Raw genomic sequence first — 19037 nt, forward strand, 5'->3', positions numbered from 1 at the left:
GCCAACTCCCTTTTCCTGTCCCGGGGCTGTGGTGTCTCCCAGGCCCTTCTTCCTGTGGTCTGTGCCCAACAGCCCACGAGCTCTGGCATGATGCTCTGGGCTGGACAATTCCCTCTTTCTCTGCAATGCTGGCTTATTGTGGGTTAGTTCATTGCATAAAAGGAACTTCTGATAAAATCAATTCTCCTCTTCCTCCTCCACCCCAAGGATCTTTGCTTGGCTCCCAGGTCCAGAAGCCTTGATCCCACCTGGGGAGTCAGAGCAGTGATGCAAAGATGAAGGGGCTGAGGTTGGGGCTCATGCTGGAAAGACTTTGGGGACACATTGCAGCAAGAAGAGTATCTGTCCCGACTCTTGGTGTAACTCTTCTGCCACGACTGCTCTGCTTTCAACTCACTTGCCCCTGCTGTAGTCAAGCAAAATCAGTGGAGAAGAGCAATTTTCATAGCTCCCAGGGAGCTTATGGGAGCCCTTGCCTTCTTATGCTCAGATGAGCTACTATTCCTAACTCCAGCCAAGCTGTCCAAAATCCTGCTTGGGTCAGCTCCTCCAGGAGTGCAGCACTACTTTTCTCCTGCAGGGAATAAGCTCTTGTGTCTCATTTTCTCCTTTCTTACACCATTTAAGCCCTAGACTTTGCAGAACGGCTCTCAAGTCTTCCTGGTGTAAGTGTAGAGAAATACTTCAGTCCTGCACCTGCCCAGAGCAAAAGTGAGCACATACACCATCACCCCTGGGCTGCTTGTGACTGTCTGGGGGACTGAGTTGGGAGGAGAAGACAAGAGCTGCCTCCTCACCTTTCTTCTGAGCTGGCTTGACTCAGGGACGTCTTTGCATCCTCCCGGGTTCAGTGTGACAGTGGGTCATGCAGTGCTCAGAAAGTGCCAGATAGTTTACGAGCAAGCAGGAAACCTGCACCAAAGATCTCGGCACGATGCCTGCTGCCATGGAGGCATGTGCCGCAGAGGCTGGACCAGCACTCCGGTTGCTGGCTTGGGGTTCAGGGACTCGGGTGCGCAGAGCTCTGCTAGGAAGCAGATTTCCCGTGTGAGCTATCAAGCACACTTCGTCATACACTGGCTCTGCTCCCATGAGTGTAGCAGCCCTTCTCCCCCCTCGCAAGGGCTGCGGTATAAACTGTGAGCAAATTGCTCTCTAATACTGCAATAACGGGAACTAATGGGAAGCTATATTAGTGCCCGCAGAGCAGGAGGGGCCCCAGAGCTGACTCATCTCAAGCAGTTGTTATTCCTGCAGTGGGTGGTCAGCAGGAGCCAGGGGTGGCAGAGTCCTTTGCCACACAGCCCTATATCCTTGAGCCTTGCTGTGAGGTGGGGTGATATGCTGAGCTTGTGACCCTAATTTGGTTCCTGGGGCTGTCTCTAAGGTGCCAAGCAGACCTGCGAGGGTTTCTGCCCTGATGCCGGGAAGGATGAGGGATTATTGTGCAAAGTGGAGGGGGCAGAGCAGGATTTTCTTCTCTTAGCTGTCTTCCTCCAGATGTGCATGGTGCATCTCATGAACGGATTAGCCAGCTGCAATTATCCAGACTCCCCAGAGAGGAAGGGAACATATTGCAACCTAATTTGATCAGCCTGAATTTTGTCCAGAATTGTCTAATATTGCTGGGGATTGTTTACATCCTGCTATTCCTACCCCAGCGTATCCACACATGCAGCTCTGCTGATATGATTCAGTCTGTGCTGCCTTTCCATAAAAGAGTTCTGTCTTTCTGTCCCCTCTCAATAGGTTTCTTTGCAAGAGGCTTTGCTCTGAGACGCTCTGTCCAACACTGGCTTTGCAGTGGGCAGTCAGGGTTAAAGGTGTTGCCACAGTTACCTACAGCCCCTATAGCGAGGGGAAGAGGTGGTATTCAGGATGAACTGCTTCCTCTACTGTCCTTTTCAGGCAGCTGAGCAAAGGGATGGGGAAACATGGGAGAGGAAGTGTCTCAGGGTGGAAACCTGCCCATGCCATCCTGTGATGCTCACACATGGTCGGATCTGGCTGCTCCCTAGGGATGGCGTGGAACAGGCATGGGTTCACCATGCAAAGGGCAGGCAATGATGGAGTCGTTCCCCAGAGCCAGGCTAACTTTGTATTGGGCACTCCTCCCTTCAGCCCCTTCAGCAGCATGGCTAGCCCCGCAGTGGGAAAAGCCCCAGGGGGTGCCCAGCAGAAATACCCTGTGGGTGCTGCCAGATACCCAGCTTTGGCGGCACTTACCGAACTCCTCTAAGGAGTTGGAGGACCTCCTCCATGGGTGGTGGCCATTACAGGTGTCCTCAATGTTGAGCGAAGGTTGGAGGCCCCAGTTCCTGTGCTGCCAACCTGCCTGTTCCTGCTGTCATTCATTAGTCATCACAAGGGGCAGGCAGCCTTAGCCGCTATATAAAGGTTTTGAAATGAACAGAAATGATATTAAGCCTATGGAAATAAAGTTCCTTCCATAAATAGCTTCTGTGGTGTGTGGAGGTGCCTTGGGCGGGTGGAACAGCGCTCAGTGCTCAGGTTATATTTAGGCCTTTGAGTAGCAGTTTCGTGCCAAGCTTGTTAATGATGCTGGCTTGTGCACCAGATTTGCAGATTCTGGGACAATTTTCTCAGTAGGGAGGTGCTTCTGCAATGCCAGAAGGACCCTGTGCTCTCCCTCACTGCAGTAAAAGCTGAACAAGTGCCAGGCACTTACTGGAGAGTCACAGTGCTCCATAAACATCATCTAGGCTGAAGTGCTCTGTCAAGGACTCTGAAGTTAGGCCTAGCTCCTGCTATGTTTAGGTGTCTTCATTATGGTTTTGCAGTGGGACAAGAGCATCTCTAGCTTCCAGAGGGTGTAGCACAAGCAGTGGAAATAAGGGCCATTCACTGGCTTTATTGGCTTTACAGGCTTTGTTCTAGGACATATCTAAAAAGAAGCTTTACAGGAGTTGGTGCTGGGGAGTCCTGGGACACACAGCAATGGCAAAATCTCTGACTGGCCTTAGCAGCTTCTGGCCAGCCTGCAGCTTCTGTGTCTGGGCTTGCCACTTGTAGAGCTCAACAGTTTGGGGTTGTCTTTGGCACTTTCTCAGTTGCTTTCAGAGTGACATTGCAGCAATGGCCTTCTTCCACTACTAGCAACTCAGCCTGTAGGGATGTTTACCCAGGGGGGGAAACTGCAAGCACACAGAAACCACACAGGCTCCCTGCAGGCTATGTGTACGGGAAAGAAACATGCTGGGGAGCTAGGCCATTCTTCTTTTGCTCTCAGCCATCACTCTTGCCTTCTCAAGGCCAGCTCCTGAGGCCTCCCTGAGTCCCAGGGCCTGGCACTGCCCATGCACAAACAGAGCTGGGCTTGTCACAAGCGTCTTGTGGCAGTCAAAAGAGGGGTTCCTGTACCCCTCTGTGCCCTCCAGCCAGGGCTTAGCTCCGCACAGAGCAAAGCCCAGTGTCCCCTTGCCCGCTCCGGTGCCTGGCATGCAGAGAACAGGGCCTTGGCAACTTGCAGGCCACTAATGAGATCTGGGGCATCTCAGCTCCTGGGCACAGTCACCCAGGTGGCAGGTAGGACGCCACTAATGCATCTCACAAGCTGTTCTATGCCAGGAAGCTAAATATAACCTAGAGAGCTGGAGCAGGGGGGGCTGCTTTGTAATGTAAATAGCAAGGGAAGACAGTGCTAGATCACAGGCCACTCAGCACAGATGCACACAGGGTAGAGGGGGAGAGCTGGCAGGGCCTGCTGGGGAGAGGAAGGTGGGAGCTGTGCGGCCTGGGGGAGCTGACTGCATTTGCAGCTCTCCCCTGTGTTCTCTTCCTCCTGCCTTCAGGTCTGGCTGGGCTCTGGCTGGGTCTCTCCCTCTCAGTGCTGCTCACTGGCTCCATCTCACCTCATTAGCTGCTCTGCTACCTGCAGGACAACCCCAAACACATGGGGAATTCAAAAGCCTCCCAGCGGCAGCTGCCAGAGGCTGAACCCACTCTCCTCCAAAGCTACAGACCATTTACTGTGCTCGCCTGCTGGACGCAGGTAGCCAGTCCCTAGGCAGGGCCAGTGACAAACAATTCATTGCCCCTGGTCCTTTTGCAGTGACTTAGACCAAAGGAGCTGCTTCTGTCACTAGGAGGACTGCCTCTGCCTTCTGGAGGACACCAGGACACAAGCCCGTCCCATGGGGATGCAGAGTTGAATCTAAGCCTCTGCAACGGCAAAGGATTTGGGGATAGGAGGCTGTGCACTGAAGCAGGGGTTTATTCCACCACTCGCATATGGACAGGATGGGCTCCACTGTAAGTCACAACCCCTCCACTGGGACACAGGAAAGGGAGATTTCTGTGTGGCCTTGAGCCAGAGGGTGTGCACCTCCTCTATCCCAGCTGGGCAATGCAGGGCTGGAGTGAAAGCCTGCGTTGCAAGGAAATGAGAGCCTCCAGCTGTGGGGAGAGAAGGGCTCTGCAGAAAAGGTGCCTTACACATAGAGGCACTGAGAGCTCCCTCCAGCTCAGCCCTTCCTCTGAATCCTGCCTGCTAGCCTTTTAATCATGCTAATCAGGCTGTGCAGAGGAGCATAATCAAATTCCCATTCATTCCCATCAAGCCAAGCCTGTGTCGCTTTGGCAGAGACATCTCTCAGCATCCCTCTGTGCAGCTGGGGAAAAGGAGGTGGGTGGCACCCCCCCCTCCCCCAGCACTGCTTGAAGGAGGCTCACACAGCTGGGAAGACCTGGTGAACACAGGTAGGGGGAGACCAGCATGTGTCCCCATGCTTCCCTTGTGCCACACTCGCCTGCTCTGGCCCTAGCTGGGATCCTTATGCATGGACAGAGCAATCCCAGCATGCGGCATGGGCCAAAGGTTCGGGGGGGCGTTTCCTGCTGCCTGGCTTTTGCCCTGACTCTCCAGCACCGGAGACAAGTTTGCTCCCTGGGCACAGCACTTCTGAGAGCTCGCAGGTGCAGTGGCAGTCCCATCGCTGGCTGTTTGCCCCAAGGTCCAGCACAGGATCTCGCTGATGCAGGAGTGGGATGGTTTTGGAGCCAGCATCAAGCAGTGCCCAGTGATGCTGGCATGTACTTGCTCCCTGGCTCTTGGCCTCAATGCTCCTGGTAGCAGAGGCACAGGAAATTGGGATGCAGCAAGTTCAGCCTATGATAGATGGAGATGTGGTGAGGCAATGGGCAGCCTTTCCAGGGTTTTTCTTCTCTCTAGCTGCACTGTCTGCCCTGCCTGATGGTGTAAATCAGGATTGGCCCTTATGTAGAGGATATGGGAAATATTCTGGGAGGCAACTGTAGAGAGACTGGGAGACTGTGGGTGCTGCCTGGCTATACAGGGACAGGCACACAGCAATGCCCCAGGCAGAGGAGAGTATCACAGCCCTGAGCCCCATGCTCCCAACACGCTTCCTGGTTTAAGCTGATTAGACACACTGCTGCTACCAGAAGGGATGCTCCTGTCCTTTCTCCCACTGGCACTTTTCCACCCCTTTCTTTGCATAGGATTTATCCATCAAGTGGGCCAGGTCAGCTCACTGATGCAGTAGAGGACTGATGCTTTGAGTTAGTTTTCCTTAGTTTCCCACACACCTGGTAGCCTGGCAGTGGCATTATGGGAGGAACGGGTGCACAGCTGAGAGTATGCAGGGAGAACCCAAGTAGGACTCCCTCCTGAGACCACAGCCAGCAGATAGATTAGATTAAAGGTAATGCAAAACTGCACCCTCAGGCTCAGAAGTCCTCTGTAAGGAGAGTTGGGATCCCTGAACTGAAATTTCCATTGACTCCAGCCCCAGCAGTCCCCTCCCTTATCTGATCCCAGTTAACAATGGGATGTTAAATGGCAGGTATTCTTTCAAGTTTGCTAGCAGCTTAACTCTTTCCTTTATTAGGGCATCGCACACACTAGCACAGAGAGATGGGCCAAAGGGAATATAAAACCCTCTGGCAGAACATTGTTCCATCCCTCCCTGGTGTTGCCTGAGGCTCTGGGTGGGGAAGCCTGTGGTGGCAGGGTCTGTTGCCTCTGGTTTTCTGACCAGAAACAACCAGAATCAGACTTTCTTCAGGATGCTCCAGTGTTCTGAGCCCAATGGATAGGACTGTGGAACATGTACTTACATGCTGACACAACAGAGACAGGATACTGGAAGGTCCAGAGACCTTGCTGCTCAGCATTTGTGTTGCAGATTCACTGGGCCTTCCCAGGAACTGAGAGACGGATGCACGTATAGACTGGCAAATGCCACGAGACTCCTCGGGAAGCCTGGTTTGTGCTCATCCTAACTGGGCACACAGGGAGTGGGAAATGGTGAGGGATTTCCCTGTGATCTGGAGGGCCCTCTGGGTCCTCAGCTGTGGCCTGAAAGGCAGAGCTCCTGCCTTATACTTCTGAGTCTGCCACTCTCTGGGATTAGATTATCCTACGCCTCAAAAATCTGCAAGTGTTACCTCCTGGCTGGTGTTACCTCCTTCTCACGGAGATGTGGAGTCAACCCATTCACATGTGTAATGAATCCACAGGGAAGCAGGGGGGATTCTTTCCTCTGAAGCTGAAGTGTCTCCCAGTGGGAACTGACAGCCATGACCTGTAGGCCACATTTGCACTGTGCAATGTGTTACTTCTGTTCTAGCCTCACCAATAAACTGGTGCTGCTTTCCAAGTACTGCAGTACTGGTCCTCCTGGTAAGAGGACAGGACGTTAACGCCACGGGGTAGAGTTTGAAACATGAAAGGGAAATATCTGCAAGCAGAATGCAAAAGCAACCAGCCTATCATCATATGCAAAATGGTAGAGATCACGAAGCCTTTCAGTAATAACAATACCTCTCCCATCCAATTTCTGAGCGGGAGATAGGGATTCAGGACCTGCCTCTTCCACCCTGTATATGTTAATTAGTGAAGTGGGTTGTGTTCTGTTTCAGAGCTGGCCCAGCAAGATCAAGGTCTTTGTTATTTTTCTTTGAATGGTGGGATTCTAAAGCAAGAATGTGTACCTCTTCAGAAATAACATCCATGGGGACTGCAGCACAGCATATAGGAACTGGCTTTGCTTGGCTGCCTTCCTTGAGCCCCACAGAAGCAGTCCATAGACCCCTATCACTGATCTAAAGGTCTCCTGCAGCCAGAGCTGCCTGAGAGCAGAGCATCTGGTTATAAAGAGCTGTGTTTTCTGGGTTTGGGATATGCTATGCCTCCCAGGCTCATACTCTCCCCTGCAGACCAGCTGATGCATAAAGAATTTCAGGTACTTTCTTCACTCCTTGGAAGCTGAGCCATAATTTCCTAGATGCTTGGACTTTCCACAGTGCCTATATGTGGTTTACCTAGCTGCCTTCTGAACCACTGCCAGAGCCTGGCTTAGGGCGAGCAGATGCTCTCTGAGCAAGGATGGAATGTGTGATCGTACAGCTGGGATGCGCACAGCCAGGGGGCCATCCTGAGTGCTTTCTGTGAGCTGTGCCTTTAAGCGCCTCCAGGCTCTGCCTGCCTGCAGGAGCACTGTGTGTGCGGGGATATGGGTGTGCATGGTACAGGGGGGTCTGGGAGCACAGCCTCGCTGGGCCTTTGAGACTTCGCCCCTTTTGCATTGCTGAGTCCCTTCAGCAGTAGTGCAAGTTATCGGATCTGAGGGGCAGTTTCCCAAGGCCAAGGAGAGATCCTTCTCAAGCCCGGGAGCTGATCCGTTGAAGGAGCATGTACTGCTTGCTGCTGTCTGCAGCTGAAGCCTGGTGGGCTGCAGAGGAGTCAGCTGCCTGCCGTGGGTTTTTGAAGAGCCATCGCGTGGGAGGGGCAGCTCCTCATTTCACAGCCCAGTGCGCCAGGGCTTGTTCCTGCTTGCCACAGCTGGGAGAGAAGCTTCTCTGGAAAGGTGCCTGGGCGCTGGGGCCTTGCAGAGAGGTTTGCCTTGTGATGTGGGCTGTCGGGAGAAGAGGGTTATGCGGCAGGCTGCAATGACAGCCGCGCTCACACTTCCAGGAAGTGCAGAAAGAGGAACCAGGTGGAGGGTGCAAACACAGCTCCCGGCCCCATGCGCTGGTGCTAGCGGAGCGCTGCCAAGGACCTGCCCTTGGGATGACTCCGGAACCCGGCCGCCGGGGAAGGAAGAGGGAGAGTGAACCCCGGGCAGGCTGAGGAGCATCCGCTTGTGCTGCGGCAGATGTGGCGGCACCGGTCATGGGACGTTCCCCAGAGCCCTCCAGGGGCTGTAGATACAAGGTACCTGCTGAGCTGGGGCTCTGCTACCTTCCTCTTGCTCTTGGGGGTTGTGGCTCTGCTGCTGGTGCTGACAGCCATGCTTCAGGGGGTGGGGTAGAGGTTTCTGTAAGATTTCCCGTGTTTTCCCGGTTCCTTGCCTGCAGTCCCCTCCTCTTCTCCTGCTGCCTGGGCTGGGCTTGTGCAGCACAGCCACCCAAGGGGAGATGTCGGAGGGCTGTGCGGTCACTCCTGATGTTGATCCCACAGGCACACCGACAGCGGGGGACTGTGGGGGCTGTCCAGTTTCTTGTAGAGCTGGAGATCATTTGAAGGACTGCCCCCTCTTCTCGATCCCTCAGGCTGTTCTGAGAAAGATCTGTGCTTCAGGCTGGCAAACTGGACCTGCCTAGAAAGGGGTTATGGGTTAACACATGCAGAGCATACTGGACTTGGAGCCTGCTAGATTTGCAGTGGGGAGTCTGCCCATTGCAGCCTTTACAAACTCAGCCTTCAGCACAGCTTTGCGCCTTTCTGGGAGAGCGGGGAAAGCAACTGCCATATCTAACTCATTTTCCATGCAAAAAAGGGCTGCCCATCCCTCCTGTCAGTGAAGAACAGGGAGAATTTCCTTCGTGAAATCAACCTCTCCATTGCCAAACACAGCCACAAGGCATGCCTCTGTCCCGGCATGTGTCTGGCCATGGGGCATGCCAGCACACACGCAGTGTTTCGCTAGAAAACCACGAGGAGAAGCATGGCATGCAGTGTGATGAGAACAGAGGCCAGAGTGAAACCCAAACCTCCCGTGCCACCGGAGACCCTCGGTCTCCATTGTGGCAGTGGCTGTGCCTCCAAGCTTTTTGTGTCTGCCCGACAGCTGCTCGTGCCAGGGCAGTGTGAAACACAGGTGCATTTGCGGGGTTGTTGGGGGAATGGACCGACAGCCAGAAACTGTGGGAAGGGGAGAGGGGAGTAGGAGGAAGCTGAAAAATAGCAAGCTGGAGGAATTCTTCCTTTGTGTCCCAAGAGTATTTAAGAACTGTCTTGAATCAGGTCCTGTCGGGGGGCTCATTGGCTGGGTAGGCTGGAGCAGGTTGAGGCAGGCTAAGGGGCTTAGAGGCCGAAACTGGAGCTGTTGTAAGGATGAAGACTGTGGAGGGTCCCTGCTGGAGCCCTGTTTCTCCAGGCACAGGTGCTTGATCGGGCACTTGTCCGAGGTCACAGGCTCCTGGGCCTCGCACTCGAGCATGGCACGAGGAGAGCCGCGGCGCCGGGCGAAAGCTGCGACAGGGCCTCACTGAGCGGTCCTGGAGGCACCACCGAAGCGGGGCACAAAAGCCAGCGGGTGGCCCGTCCTTCGTCACCGTGACCCTCGTGTGCGCCGCCTGGGCACTGTGGCTGTTCCCGTTGCTGGCAGAAAGTGGGAGACCCCCGGAGGGACCCGAGATCAGGTCAGGCCATTCCAGAGGGGTGGGAGGTGCTGACAGAAAGTGTGAGATGGGGCAGGAGATGGGGAAACAGAGGAAATTTGGGGAGACCCCGCCATCTCTCTGGGGCTTTCCAGGGTCAGCGTGCAGCCAGGGCGCTGACTCAGGAGCCCCAGTGAACCAGCCCCTAGGGCACCCCAAAGGGGCGAGGGCTCCAACCGAGGGCCCCGCTCGGCTGGGCTCTGTCCCCGCTGCGGCCGCTCCTGAGGCCCGAAGCGGCGTGTGGGGCGCTGGGGCTGATCTATGCCTAAACGCTGCTCAACCACAAAGCGCTCTCAGCGTAAGCGAAGCCGAGGTACGACACAAGTGTGACGAACAATAGGAGGACAAGGGAGGCTCTGCTTTTGTTTTCTAGCTCTTTCCCTGGTGTGGGGGCGGGAGCATGGCTGACACTTGACTTCCTGAGCGGGCAGGCCGGCTGCAGGCGGGGTGGGATCGGCCCCCGCTCAGCCGGGCCCCAAGGCCAGCCCGGGGCCTTGCTCTGACACCGGGGCCGGCGCCACGCCCAGCTCGGCCCTTTCCTTCCCTGCTTCCCGCCGCGGTAGCGCCAGGCCCGCCAGGCCCCGGGGCTTGCCTCGGCCGAGAAACCGAACGCGCGGCGCCGGCCCGGCTCCGTCCTCCGCTCCCGCCACCCCTTGCTCCAGCCCACGGCGGCGGGGGTCGGGCCGGTGCCCCAGCGTGGCCTCGCTGGGAGCGTTTCGGGGAGGGGGACAGCCCGGGCGGCACTCAGGGCTGGCGGGCCGACGGCCGGCCGGCCGTGGGGCAGGAGCAGGTGCCCCTTCGCCGGGTCAGGGAGCTCCGGGGGCACGGGGCGGCCGGGACCGGCGTGGCGGGGGGCGGCCGGGGCGAGGCGGGGGCGGGAGACGGCGGGCGGCGGGGCCGCGGCTCGGGCTGCCGCCGGGGCCGCTCCCCGCCCCCGCCCCCGCCCCCGGCGCGGCAGCGGCGCGGCGGCAGCGCGGCCCCGACGGCGGCAGGTGGCGCTGGCGGCGCGGCGCGGCGCGGCGGCGGCGCGGGCCGCTCGGCGGGGCCTCAGGGGCCGCCGGTGCGCGGCGGCACTTCCTGCCCGGCTGCCGGGCCCGGCGGGGCGGGCGCCCCGGCCGGCCCGCGCCGCCTCCCTCCCCTCGCTCTGCCCGCCTCTACTGTGCTCTCGCATGGAGCCGCGGCGCGGGCCGGCGGGCCGGCGGCGGTAGCGGCAGCAGCGGCAGCGTCGAGCCCCGCGCCGCGCCATGGAGGCGGCGGAGTCTCCGCGGGGCTGCTCGCCCTCCTCCTCCTCCTCCTCCGCCGCCGCCTCCGGGGCGTCGGACGGCGCCGAGCCCGAGCGGGGGCCGCCGCCGCCGCCGGGCCGCCGGCACAGCAACAAGCGCTTCACCGGCCTCAAGCTCTTCGGGCGCAGGTGAGCACCGGGGCGGCGGGTGCCCGGCCTCCGGCCGCCGAGCGATGTCTGTCGGCGCTGCGGCCCGCTGCCGCCCCCGGGAGACCGCGCCGGGCCGACGGGGCCGGGCAGCGCCGGCGCACCTGGCGTCGCCTGCCCGCGCCGGGCCGCGGAGGTGCCGGCGGCCTCGGGCAGGCCGAGCCGGCCGGAGGGGATCGCGGGCCGCGCCTTGCCGCGGCAGGTGGGGACGGGGAGGCACCGCCACCCCCGGACTGGGCTCTCCCCGCGCCTCGCCGGGCCCTTGGCCGCACGTCCGTGGGGGCAGCTGGGGGTGCGAAGCCGGGCCCTGCCCGGGCAGCGCAGTGAGGGCAGCCTATGCCCCCGGCTGGGGCTCCCTGTCGCCCCGCGTAGCTCCAGCGGCGGGGATGTGACCGTACCCTGCCGCCCACCGGGCTCACGTTTGCTGGGGCAGCAAGCGGTGTGTGACCGCTGAGGGCTGGGCCCCCGCTGCTCGGCCGTGGCCGCCGGGCTGCGTGCGTACCCGCGCTGGTCGTGCACCGTGGCCCGGGCTAGTCCGAGGTCGGTCACCTGCGGGAGGAGGGCAGAGAAATCATGCCGCGCACTGGTGACAGCGGGCGCGTGGCGTGCGCAGGCCAGCGTGCCTCTCGCCTGCCCTGCCTGGCTGCCTGCCGTCAGCCCGCAGATGGTATGCCGTCGCGGCCGGCTGTGTGACCTCCTGGCTGTTTCACAGTATGTTGCCGGTCCCGTGGCTGACCTCCCAGCGGTGGTAGCAATTGTGTGATAGGCAGCAAGTTTGTAAGGCAGAGGTCAGCAACCTGGGGCACAGGCGCCAGGGGAGGCCGATCCCCGGTGGTGGCGTTTGGCAAGGCCAGCTCTGAGCTGAGCATGGGGAGCTGGAGCATCTTGGAGGGGGGCGTCAGTGAGAGGTGACAGCTCGCAGCTGCTTCTGCTTCCCCCGTGCTTGGGAACTCCTGCCTCGCTTGGAGGACAGAGTGCCATCAGTCAGCCTCCCTCAAAGGCAGACTCTCCCAGTTCCAGGGAGGTTTTGGCAAACAGCTTCATTTTAAGTTGTGGCACTGGGCCCTGGAAAGGTTGCTGACCCTGGTTACAAAGTAGGCAACTGTGGCAAACCTGCCAAGGGATGCAGAACACAGCATGGTGATGGAGGAGGATGAGTTTGCATTTCTGTTCTTTTGAACTACTGACATGAATAATAGGAAGTTGGGAAGCATTGCCCTCAATGACCCCTGCCTCCTCCCCAGAGAAGTCAGAGCCCCATGTCTGGAGGATTTGTTTCCACATAAGCAGAACTCATCTCCATCCCCATACACCCTGCCTTTGCTGCAAGATCAGTCAGGCCTGCAGCACCTGGGAAATGACTGTGCTAGTCCTGGGCTGTTTGCTGGGATCCCAGCTTCCAAGGAGCTTAGGTACCCCTTAGCTGCAAGGTGCTGGGCTTGCTTGCTGCACCCTGATCTAGTGTCCTCGACTTTTGTGCTGCGCCTTCACCTCCAGGGTCAACTAGACTTCTTAGCATTGCTCCAGCCGTGCTGTTTTGCCTGGGTGTTTCTGAGATTCCCAGCCCACGTAAGCTTGTGCCATCCAGAGGCAGGTAGAAATGCAGAATAACCTACAGAGGTCCCTCTGGACCTAAGTTATCTAGTCCACCCTCCAAGCAGGACCAACATTGCTCAGGATGAACAGGGTGTGGAGATTGCACTCTGGGCACCTGCTCCAGTGCTTAAACTCTTGGTGAAAAAAATTTCCTGATGTCTGATCAGGCTGGACAAGCCCAGTTCTCTTAGCCTCTCCTTGTATGTTAGGGCTTCTGGCCACAGCCATCTTGGTGGTCCTCTGCTGAACTTTCTCCGGTCTCTTTCTTGTGCTAAGGGGCCCAAAGCAGGACACAGTGCTCCCAGTGTGGTGTCACAGGTGCTGAAGGGAATGGGGGAGTAGGCTCTTTCCCCAGCCTGCTGGCTGTGCTCTTGCTGACAGAGCCCGGAATGGCTTAGCCCAGAAAGCTTGGTTCAGAGTTTCCTCTGCTTGTTTCCTGTCCCCTTCCCTTCAGGAGCAGGAGCCGAGAGTGAAGAGTTTCCAAGGTCATTCCATCACAGGACTAAGTGGGAGAGTGAGAGCTGCTTTCTTCTTCTCTGGTTTCAGTTTTGGCAGCAGTAGCTGCATGAAGCATCTTGCAGTCTCTCTCCTTTTCCCAGCCTTGAGTACCTAGGCTGCCATTATTGCAAAGTAGATCAGAGCCTACACAGAAAGGGAATGAATAAAGTGTGTCTGAATGGACTTGTGCTGTGCAGACATGTTTGGGAGAAGCAGTGGGATGAGCGTGAGCAGGAAACAGCAGCCCAGCGCACCGTGCTGTCCAGTGCAGCTGGAATTGCCCATGTAGTTGTTTGGTGCCTGTATTCTTCTCTTGTTGTGCTTCCACTGGTTGGGACTCAGTTCCCCCAGCTCAGGATGACAAACACAGCACTCAGCTGTAAAAAGGTGTAGGGGGCAAGAAGAAATTCCCATGGGCCTTGGAGAAGGAGGGAGCTCCCACATGTGTCTGTGAGTGGGTAGAGTTGGTGGAAGACTGTGGAGGATAATTGGCTGTAAGCTGCTGAGTGCTGTTGAATTTGTGCCCACCTGAACGTTGGAGTGGAAGGTAGCATGAAGTTCCACTTCATCGGAGGGGATTGTGGGGTAAGGTGTGTGTTTGTTCTTTGTTTTGGAGAGAAGTACAGTCAGTCCCTATCCCTGAAACACAGTGATTGGTGGAGAAATTTGTACCCCCTTGGATTCTGGAGCTTAGCCAGAATATATTTGGCCAGGAAGTCTGGAGGAAACTTTGCACTTGGCAATGAGCAGGAGCTTGCTGTATCTGGAAAAACATCCCCTCAAGCACCAGTGTTCCTGAGTCTCTGGATTTCCCTGACTTCAAGGAGAGAGGTCTCCTGAGGTGGGCACGCAATGCTCGCATTCCTTCAAGGATGCTGGTCCTCATGTTGCTCAGGCCTTTTGCATGAACAACAGAAGGCACAGCCACAGCCTTCGTGAGTGTAGTCAGATGAGTGACAGATCCAAGAAACGGTGTCTCTGAGAGAGACTGCACTGATACTAAATGCTTCTTGACTTGTTTGGTTCCCACAGTGCCCTGAGAGCCCATCTGTCCTTAGGGTTGGCACCTGGTGCACTACAGATGAATCCTGAGGGGTTTGTAAGCAAAAGAGGAGGGATGAGACCCCAAGTTCTCTCTGAAAGCTAGAACTGCAGTAAGTTAGTCTCTTGTATTTTGCAAGCAGACTTATTTCTGTACCTTGTAATTGCCTTAAAGGAGGGTGGAGTAATTGGCTCCAGCACTGACAGAGACAAGTGCACAATACATGCATCCAGGCCACAGATGGGTAATTTGTTTAACTGGGCTGATAAAGAGATTGGAGCTGATCAGATAATAGGTGGTTAGGATTAAATTTCTTTCCTAGGTGCCCTGCTTCTCTTGCTATAAGTGAACAGCAGAGTTTACCCCTTCCAGAGAGGACCTGGGAAAGGAGTACCATATAAGTGGTGGGGATGAAATCCCTTTCCTGCTCTCTCCCTTGCTGGAGAAGTAAACTGCTGAAATGGGTCTCTTCCTATGGGCTTCAGGGCCTTTAACACATTCCCCTTTACAGGAGGTATGTGGGATGGTCAGGTCTAGGGCAGGCAGCATAGACAGCGAGGGCAGCGATGATCAGCAAAGCCTGGAGGCAGTAACCCTGCGGAGAACACGGGACCAAGTTTTCAGCTGCAGTTCTTTGCCAGGCTTGTCACTGTAACTTGCATGTGAGCTTGGGGATGCATACATTACCCTGGGGAAGGTCTGTGGGTGGCACAGCATGCGGGTAAACGGCACTCTAGAAACTGAGCTGAGCACCCGCCTACATCTTTCTGAGATATTGCTTGTCACTGTCTTTCTGCTTGATGCTCACACTCATGTGAAAGCTGGGGGAGAAGTGCTTCTGTGACTGTCACCAGCATGTGCTGGCCCCTCGCCTTCCCCATGCTTGCTGTGCTGATGGTACCACAAGGATCTTCTTTAACTAGTGGGCCCTTCACCTGTGAGCTGAGCTTGAAGGCTCAGAGCCGGCCCCAGCGGCTGACCCAGACCTGAGGGCTGCCAATCCAGGGTGCAGGACTGTAGATCTGCTTCTCCCTGGCACAAGTGTGGTAAAGTAGCTGTGCCATGAGGTAAATCCCAGGTGCTCTGAGGGGAAACTAGACAGCTGTGGCAGTGGCAAGAACCCTCAAGTTTAAAATCTGCACACTACCAGAGTCAGAGCAGAGCTTACCTCAGGACAAGATTTCCACAAAGCACCTTGCTGCCAGCTAGCTCTTGAGCAATAGAGGATACCTCCTCCGCCGCACATGAACACTTTGATCTAATTGTGACGCCTCTAGCTCTGAAAACTTCCAGCCTCTGTTCTCCTTTCATTTCACAGGTGAGCAGCAGTGGGAGGAAGGCAGGGCGACCCCAGCCAGGCAGCCCTGGGGCTCCTTTAGCTGGGCCGAGCCGGGCCAGCAGAACTGGGCCTGGGCCAGCTATACCTGTAGGAGTCCCCAGCTGCTCTGCTTGCAGCAACACCTGTACTTGTTTGCAGGGTAGATCCAATGTGCTGGGAGACCTGTTCCCTCTGCTGTGTTTGCTCTGTCCTCTCTGTTCCAGGCCTGACCTCCTGCGGGGTGGATCAGGGAGTTTTGATCTTGCGTGGAAGAAAGTGCTAGGTGAGCAAGTCGTGCACTAGCAGGAAGCACAGCCTCCCAGCAGAGCAAGGCTGGGCCGGGGTGGCTGCCAACTCCTTGTGGGGCTGTTGTGACAGAATAGGTGGTGTATGCTGGGGAGGATCAGAGCGCTTGTGATGGTGGGCTGGGAGCCTGACTGCAAGCGCTGCTGACCTGAGGCTAGGATCCTCTCTGACTTCCACCTTGCTCCCTTCTCTGCCCTCTCTGACTCCAGGGCACCCTCCAGCTGGTCTGGCTACAGAGATCAGAGCTGAGGTTGCTGTGGTGCAATGCACCGGAGCTGGAGAAGGTGACAAGACCTGTAATCTGATTAGGAGTTACAGTATCCCTTCCAGGAAACCACGTAATCTCATCAAGGGGATGAGAGATGGGGCGGAAGGAGGGCAATGGACCTCTTTCCTCCTGGGGAAAAGATACTGGGAAGAGAGAAGGGCAATGAAGGGGTAGGGAGAGGCACTGGTATGGGTGCAGTGCATGCAGATCTTAGCACTAAGAAGGCGTTCAGAGCAAAGAGGCAGAGCAATGAGTGATGTGAGGGGAGAGAATCTGGGAGTGGTTTGATTGTGTGGATCTTGCTGGAGGTGAAGAACAGCAGATGCTCGTAGGGCAAGTCCAGCCTTCTGGGATAGGTAGTGATGCTGTTGTGGAAGGCGACCTGAGCTCTGGCAGGTGGTTGGGGAGGCAGTGTAGGATTTCTCTCTGTCATCGTGGTGTCATGCCCGGGGTGCAGACAGTCCCTCTGAAAACTTGGCAAAGCCTCTAAATGGATAAACTTCCATCTCCATTCTCCTTGGAGCTCTGGTTTCTTTGGCTGCCATTCCCAGATGACTCCTTGAGCTGAAGCTCATGAAATAGCTCACAGCCACATATTTGCTTGCTTGCTTCTGTAAACAGGTGCTGATTTTGAGATGCTGAGTCCCGAACCAATGCTAGGACTTCAGACTGATGCTTAGACTCCTTGATCCTTGGGATGGTAAACCTTCCTTTTCAGAAGAGACTGGGGACTGGAAGGAGGTACACTACTTCTGTGGGAGACTTCTGGATATAGGGACTCTGCAGGACCTACTCAGGGTCATGCACAGTGTGTGGAAATACAGGAAACCTGTCTTGCTGGTTTTTGAGCTGGCACCAGTCTCTGAGGGAATAAGTGCCACTTTGTGATTCTGAGTCCAGGGAACTTTCCCCAGGCCTTGCTCTATAGTATTACAAAAGTACCATCCCCTTTCCCTGTGTTTCTGTTGAAACTTGCAGGCACGGCAGAAGCTGCAGTCTCTTCCTGGGAATTCAGAACAAGGGAGGCTTTTCTCTCTCCTTGCCGTTAGGACTTTAGGCAGATGGTGAAACTTAGCTGGGGCACATGATGATGCTGCACTGACCTGGCAAGCTGCATAAGCGTTACTGGTGCATAAGGGAGATGGAGTCCTGTGGTCCATGTCAGATGCATGTGGTATTTACCATACACAATTTAGGGGTTAATGCTTGGGGGTGGTAACTTTGCAGTTAACAGTGAACTCTTTCCCCAGGGGGGTGGGAAAAGTCTTCCTCATCACACTGGGGCAAGTGTTTTCTGCTAATTCAAAGAACCTCTTCCTTGTCCCTCGTGTCCCAGACGGTAGAGGTTAATGGGCCTCTGCCTAAGCCCTGCCTGCTGGCCAGGTTGTGCTGTCTGGGTTAGGCTGGCGATTCCAGTTTCTACCTGTTGCCGTTGCTCCTGTGCCTAGGAACAGACTGCCCGAGCTTTGCCCATCTCATGGCTTTCAGTCAATTCCAGTGATTCAGAAACTGGGGAGATGAGCTAAACATCTTTCATCTCTGAGGAGTCCTTCCGATGCAGCAGCGACCAATGAGACCCAGGGACAGGGATCTGTGTATGCTGCCCAAGCACCTCTTACCTGTGTGGTGGTACGTGTTGGTAGGCAGGCAGCACGGGCTTGGGAAGGCCTGCTCTGGAGAGGGCGTGCAAGCTTTGGCCAAGTGTAGGCCTACCCCTTGGCTGAAGACTGTCACTTGCCTTCCCCATCCTCATGGCAGGCTCTAATCACAGTCTCATGGGGGTGGCTCCCTGTCAGAGCCCCTTGGACGCCTAAAAGTCCCACCTGAACCTGCAGAGAGGAGCTCAGGGCTCACCCCTTCCCTGGCTCCTGACCACAACGTTCACCCCATCTCCCTTCCCATGCATGCTAGTCAGAGCTCACCTCTGTGTGAGGCGGAGCAGGCTCAGGCTCCAAAATACTCTGTGGCTTTGCTGAAAGCCACGTGACCCAGCTGGTTTTCTGTCCCAGGAAGTGGGAGAAGCTAACAAAAAGGCTCGTTGCAGAGGGATTTCCCCTCGTTTTGGCACAGCTTGGCTCCCACAGGAAACGTGGGTGCCGGAGCAGCTTGTCTCTTGCTGGTTGGTAGCCCAGGTGCAGGTCTGGAGCTGAGAGCTTGCTCTGGCTCCTTCGCCAGGCAGAGGCAGGGAGCCTCCTTCCCTGCCCCTGTGGGAGAGGCCTGAAGTTGTGAATCATCCTCGGGCTGAGGAGAAGCTCCTGGGGATCCTGCCTGCTTTTCTGGGGCAGGGCCCACCTGAGTGGGAAGGATGAAGAATCACAGCTTTTGAGGTAGCTAAAGTGGTTCAGAGGCTGTATGTGAGCTGCCAGGCCCCCGAGCGCAGCCCACAGCCGCCCCCGGCTTCGCGGAGAGGGAGCGGAGGCTGGCGCATCCGGCCACGTGCCGACCCCTCCGTGTGAAAGTTCCCTCTCAAGCAGATTATCTGTATCTCATCTTGCCTTGCCGTTCCTGGCCTGGCCCGTGAGCTGCTCGGATTCAGTGCTAAGCCTCTTACCGCAAAAACCCGAGGTCACCACGCAGGGGAACATCGTGTGGGGCGGTCCGACGGCAGGCGCCCGGCAGCTGCCGCCTTTCAAATACAGAGGGGGTGTTTTCTGCAGGGATTTCACACCCATTGGAGGCTGGCAGATGGCAGGATTAAGAGATGGCCCTGCTGGCAGGGGCCCCTCTGTGCCTGCCTGTGTGTGGGGAAGCAGACCTGTCTCATCGGGGCTCCCAGGGCACACGATCGGCAGCACCCCCTTGGGCAGCACAGCTCTGACCAGGGGTGGCAGCTCGTGTAACGGTTGGCGTGGAGCCACTCCTTGGCGGAGACGGAAGGGCTAGGCTCCATTTTGGGAATGATAAATCCATTTAGTGACCGTTATAGTGGCCTGAG

General features: G+C 56.6%; 1 protein-coding gene across 5 annotated transcripts in view; it reads left to right on the forward strand.

The window, feature by feature from the left end:
* Positions 1–7896: 7896 nt before the first annotated feature.
* The window catches only part of DGKZ (diacylglycerol kinase zeta), a 57249-nt gene continuing 46108 nt past the window's right edge, over positions 7897–19037 (forward strand). For 2 of the 5 annotated variants that reach the window (XM_064512662.1, XM_064512663.1), the window contains exon 1: positions 10622–11056. In XM_064512662.1, the coding sequence (XP_064368732.1) occupies positions 10890–11056 (167 nt within the window). In that variant the 5' untranslated portion in view covers positions 10622–10889. Of the gene's footprint in view, positions 8198–10619; positions 11057–19037 lie in introns of those variants that run through there. The other 3 variants (XM_026107523.2, XM_064512659.1, XM_064512661.1) reach the window with 3 other exon arrangements.

This window comes from Dromaius novaehollandiae, chromosome 5 (genome assembly GCF_036370855.1).
Source record: "Dromaius novaehollandiae isolate bDroNov1 chromosome 5, bDroNov1.hap1, whole genome shotgun sequence".
In the NCBI taxonomy this organism is placed as follows: Eukaryota; Metazoa; Chordata; class Aves; order Casuariiformes; family Dromaiidae; genus Dromaius; species Dromaius novaehollandiae.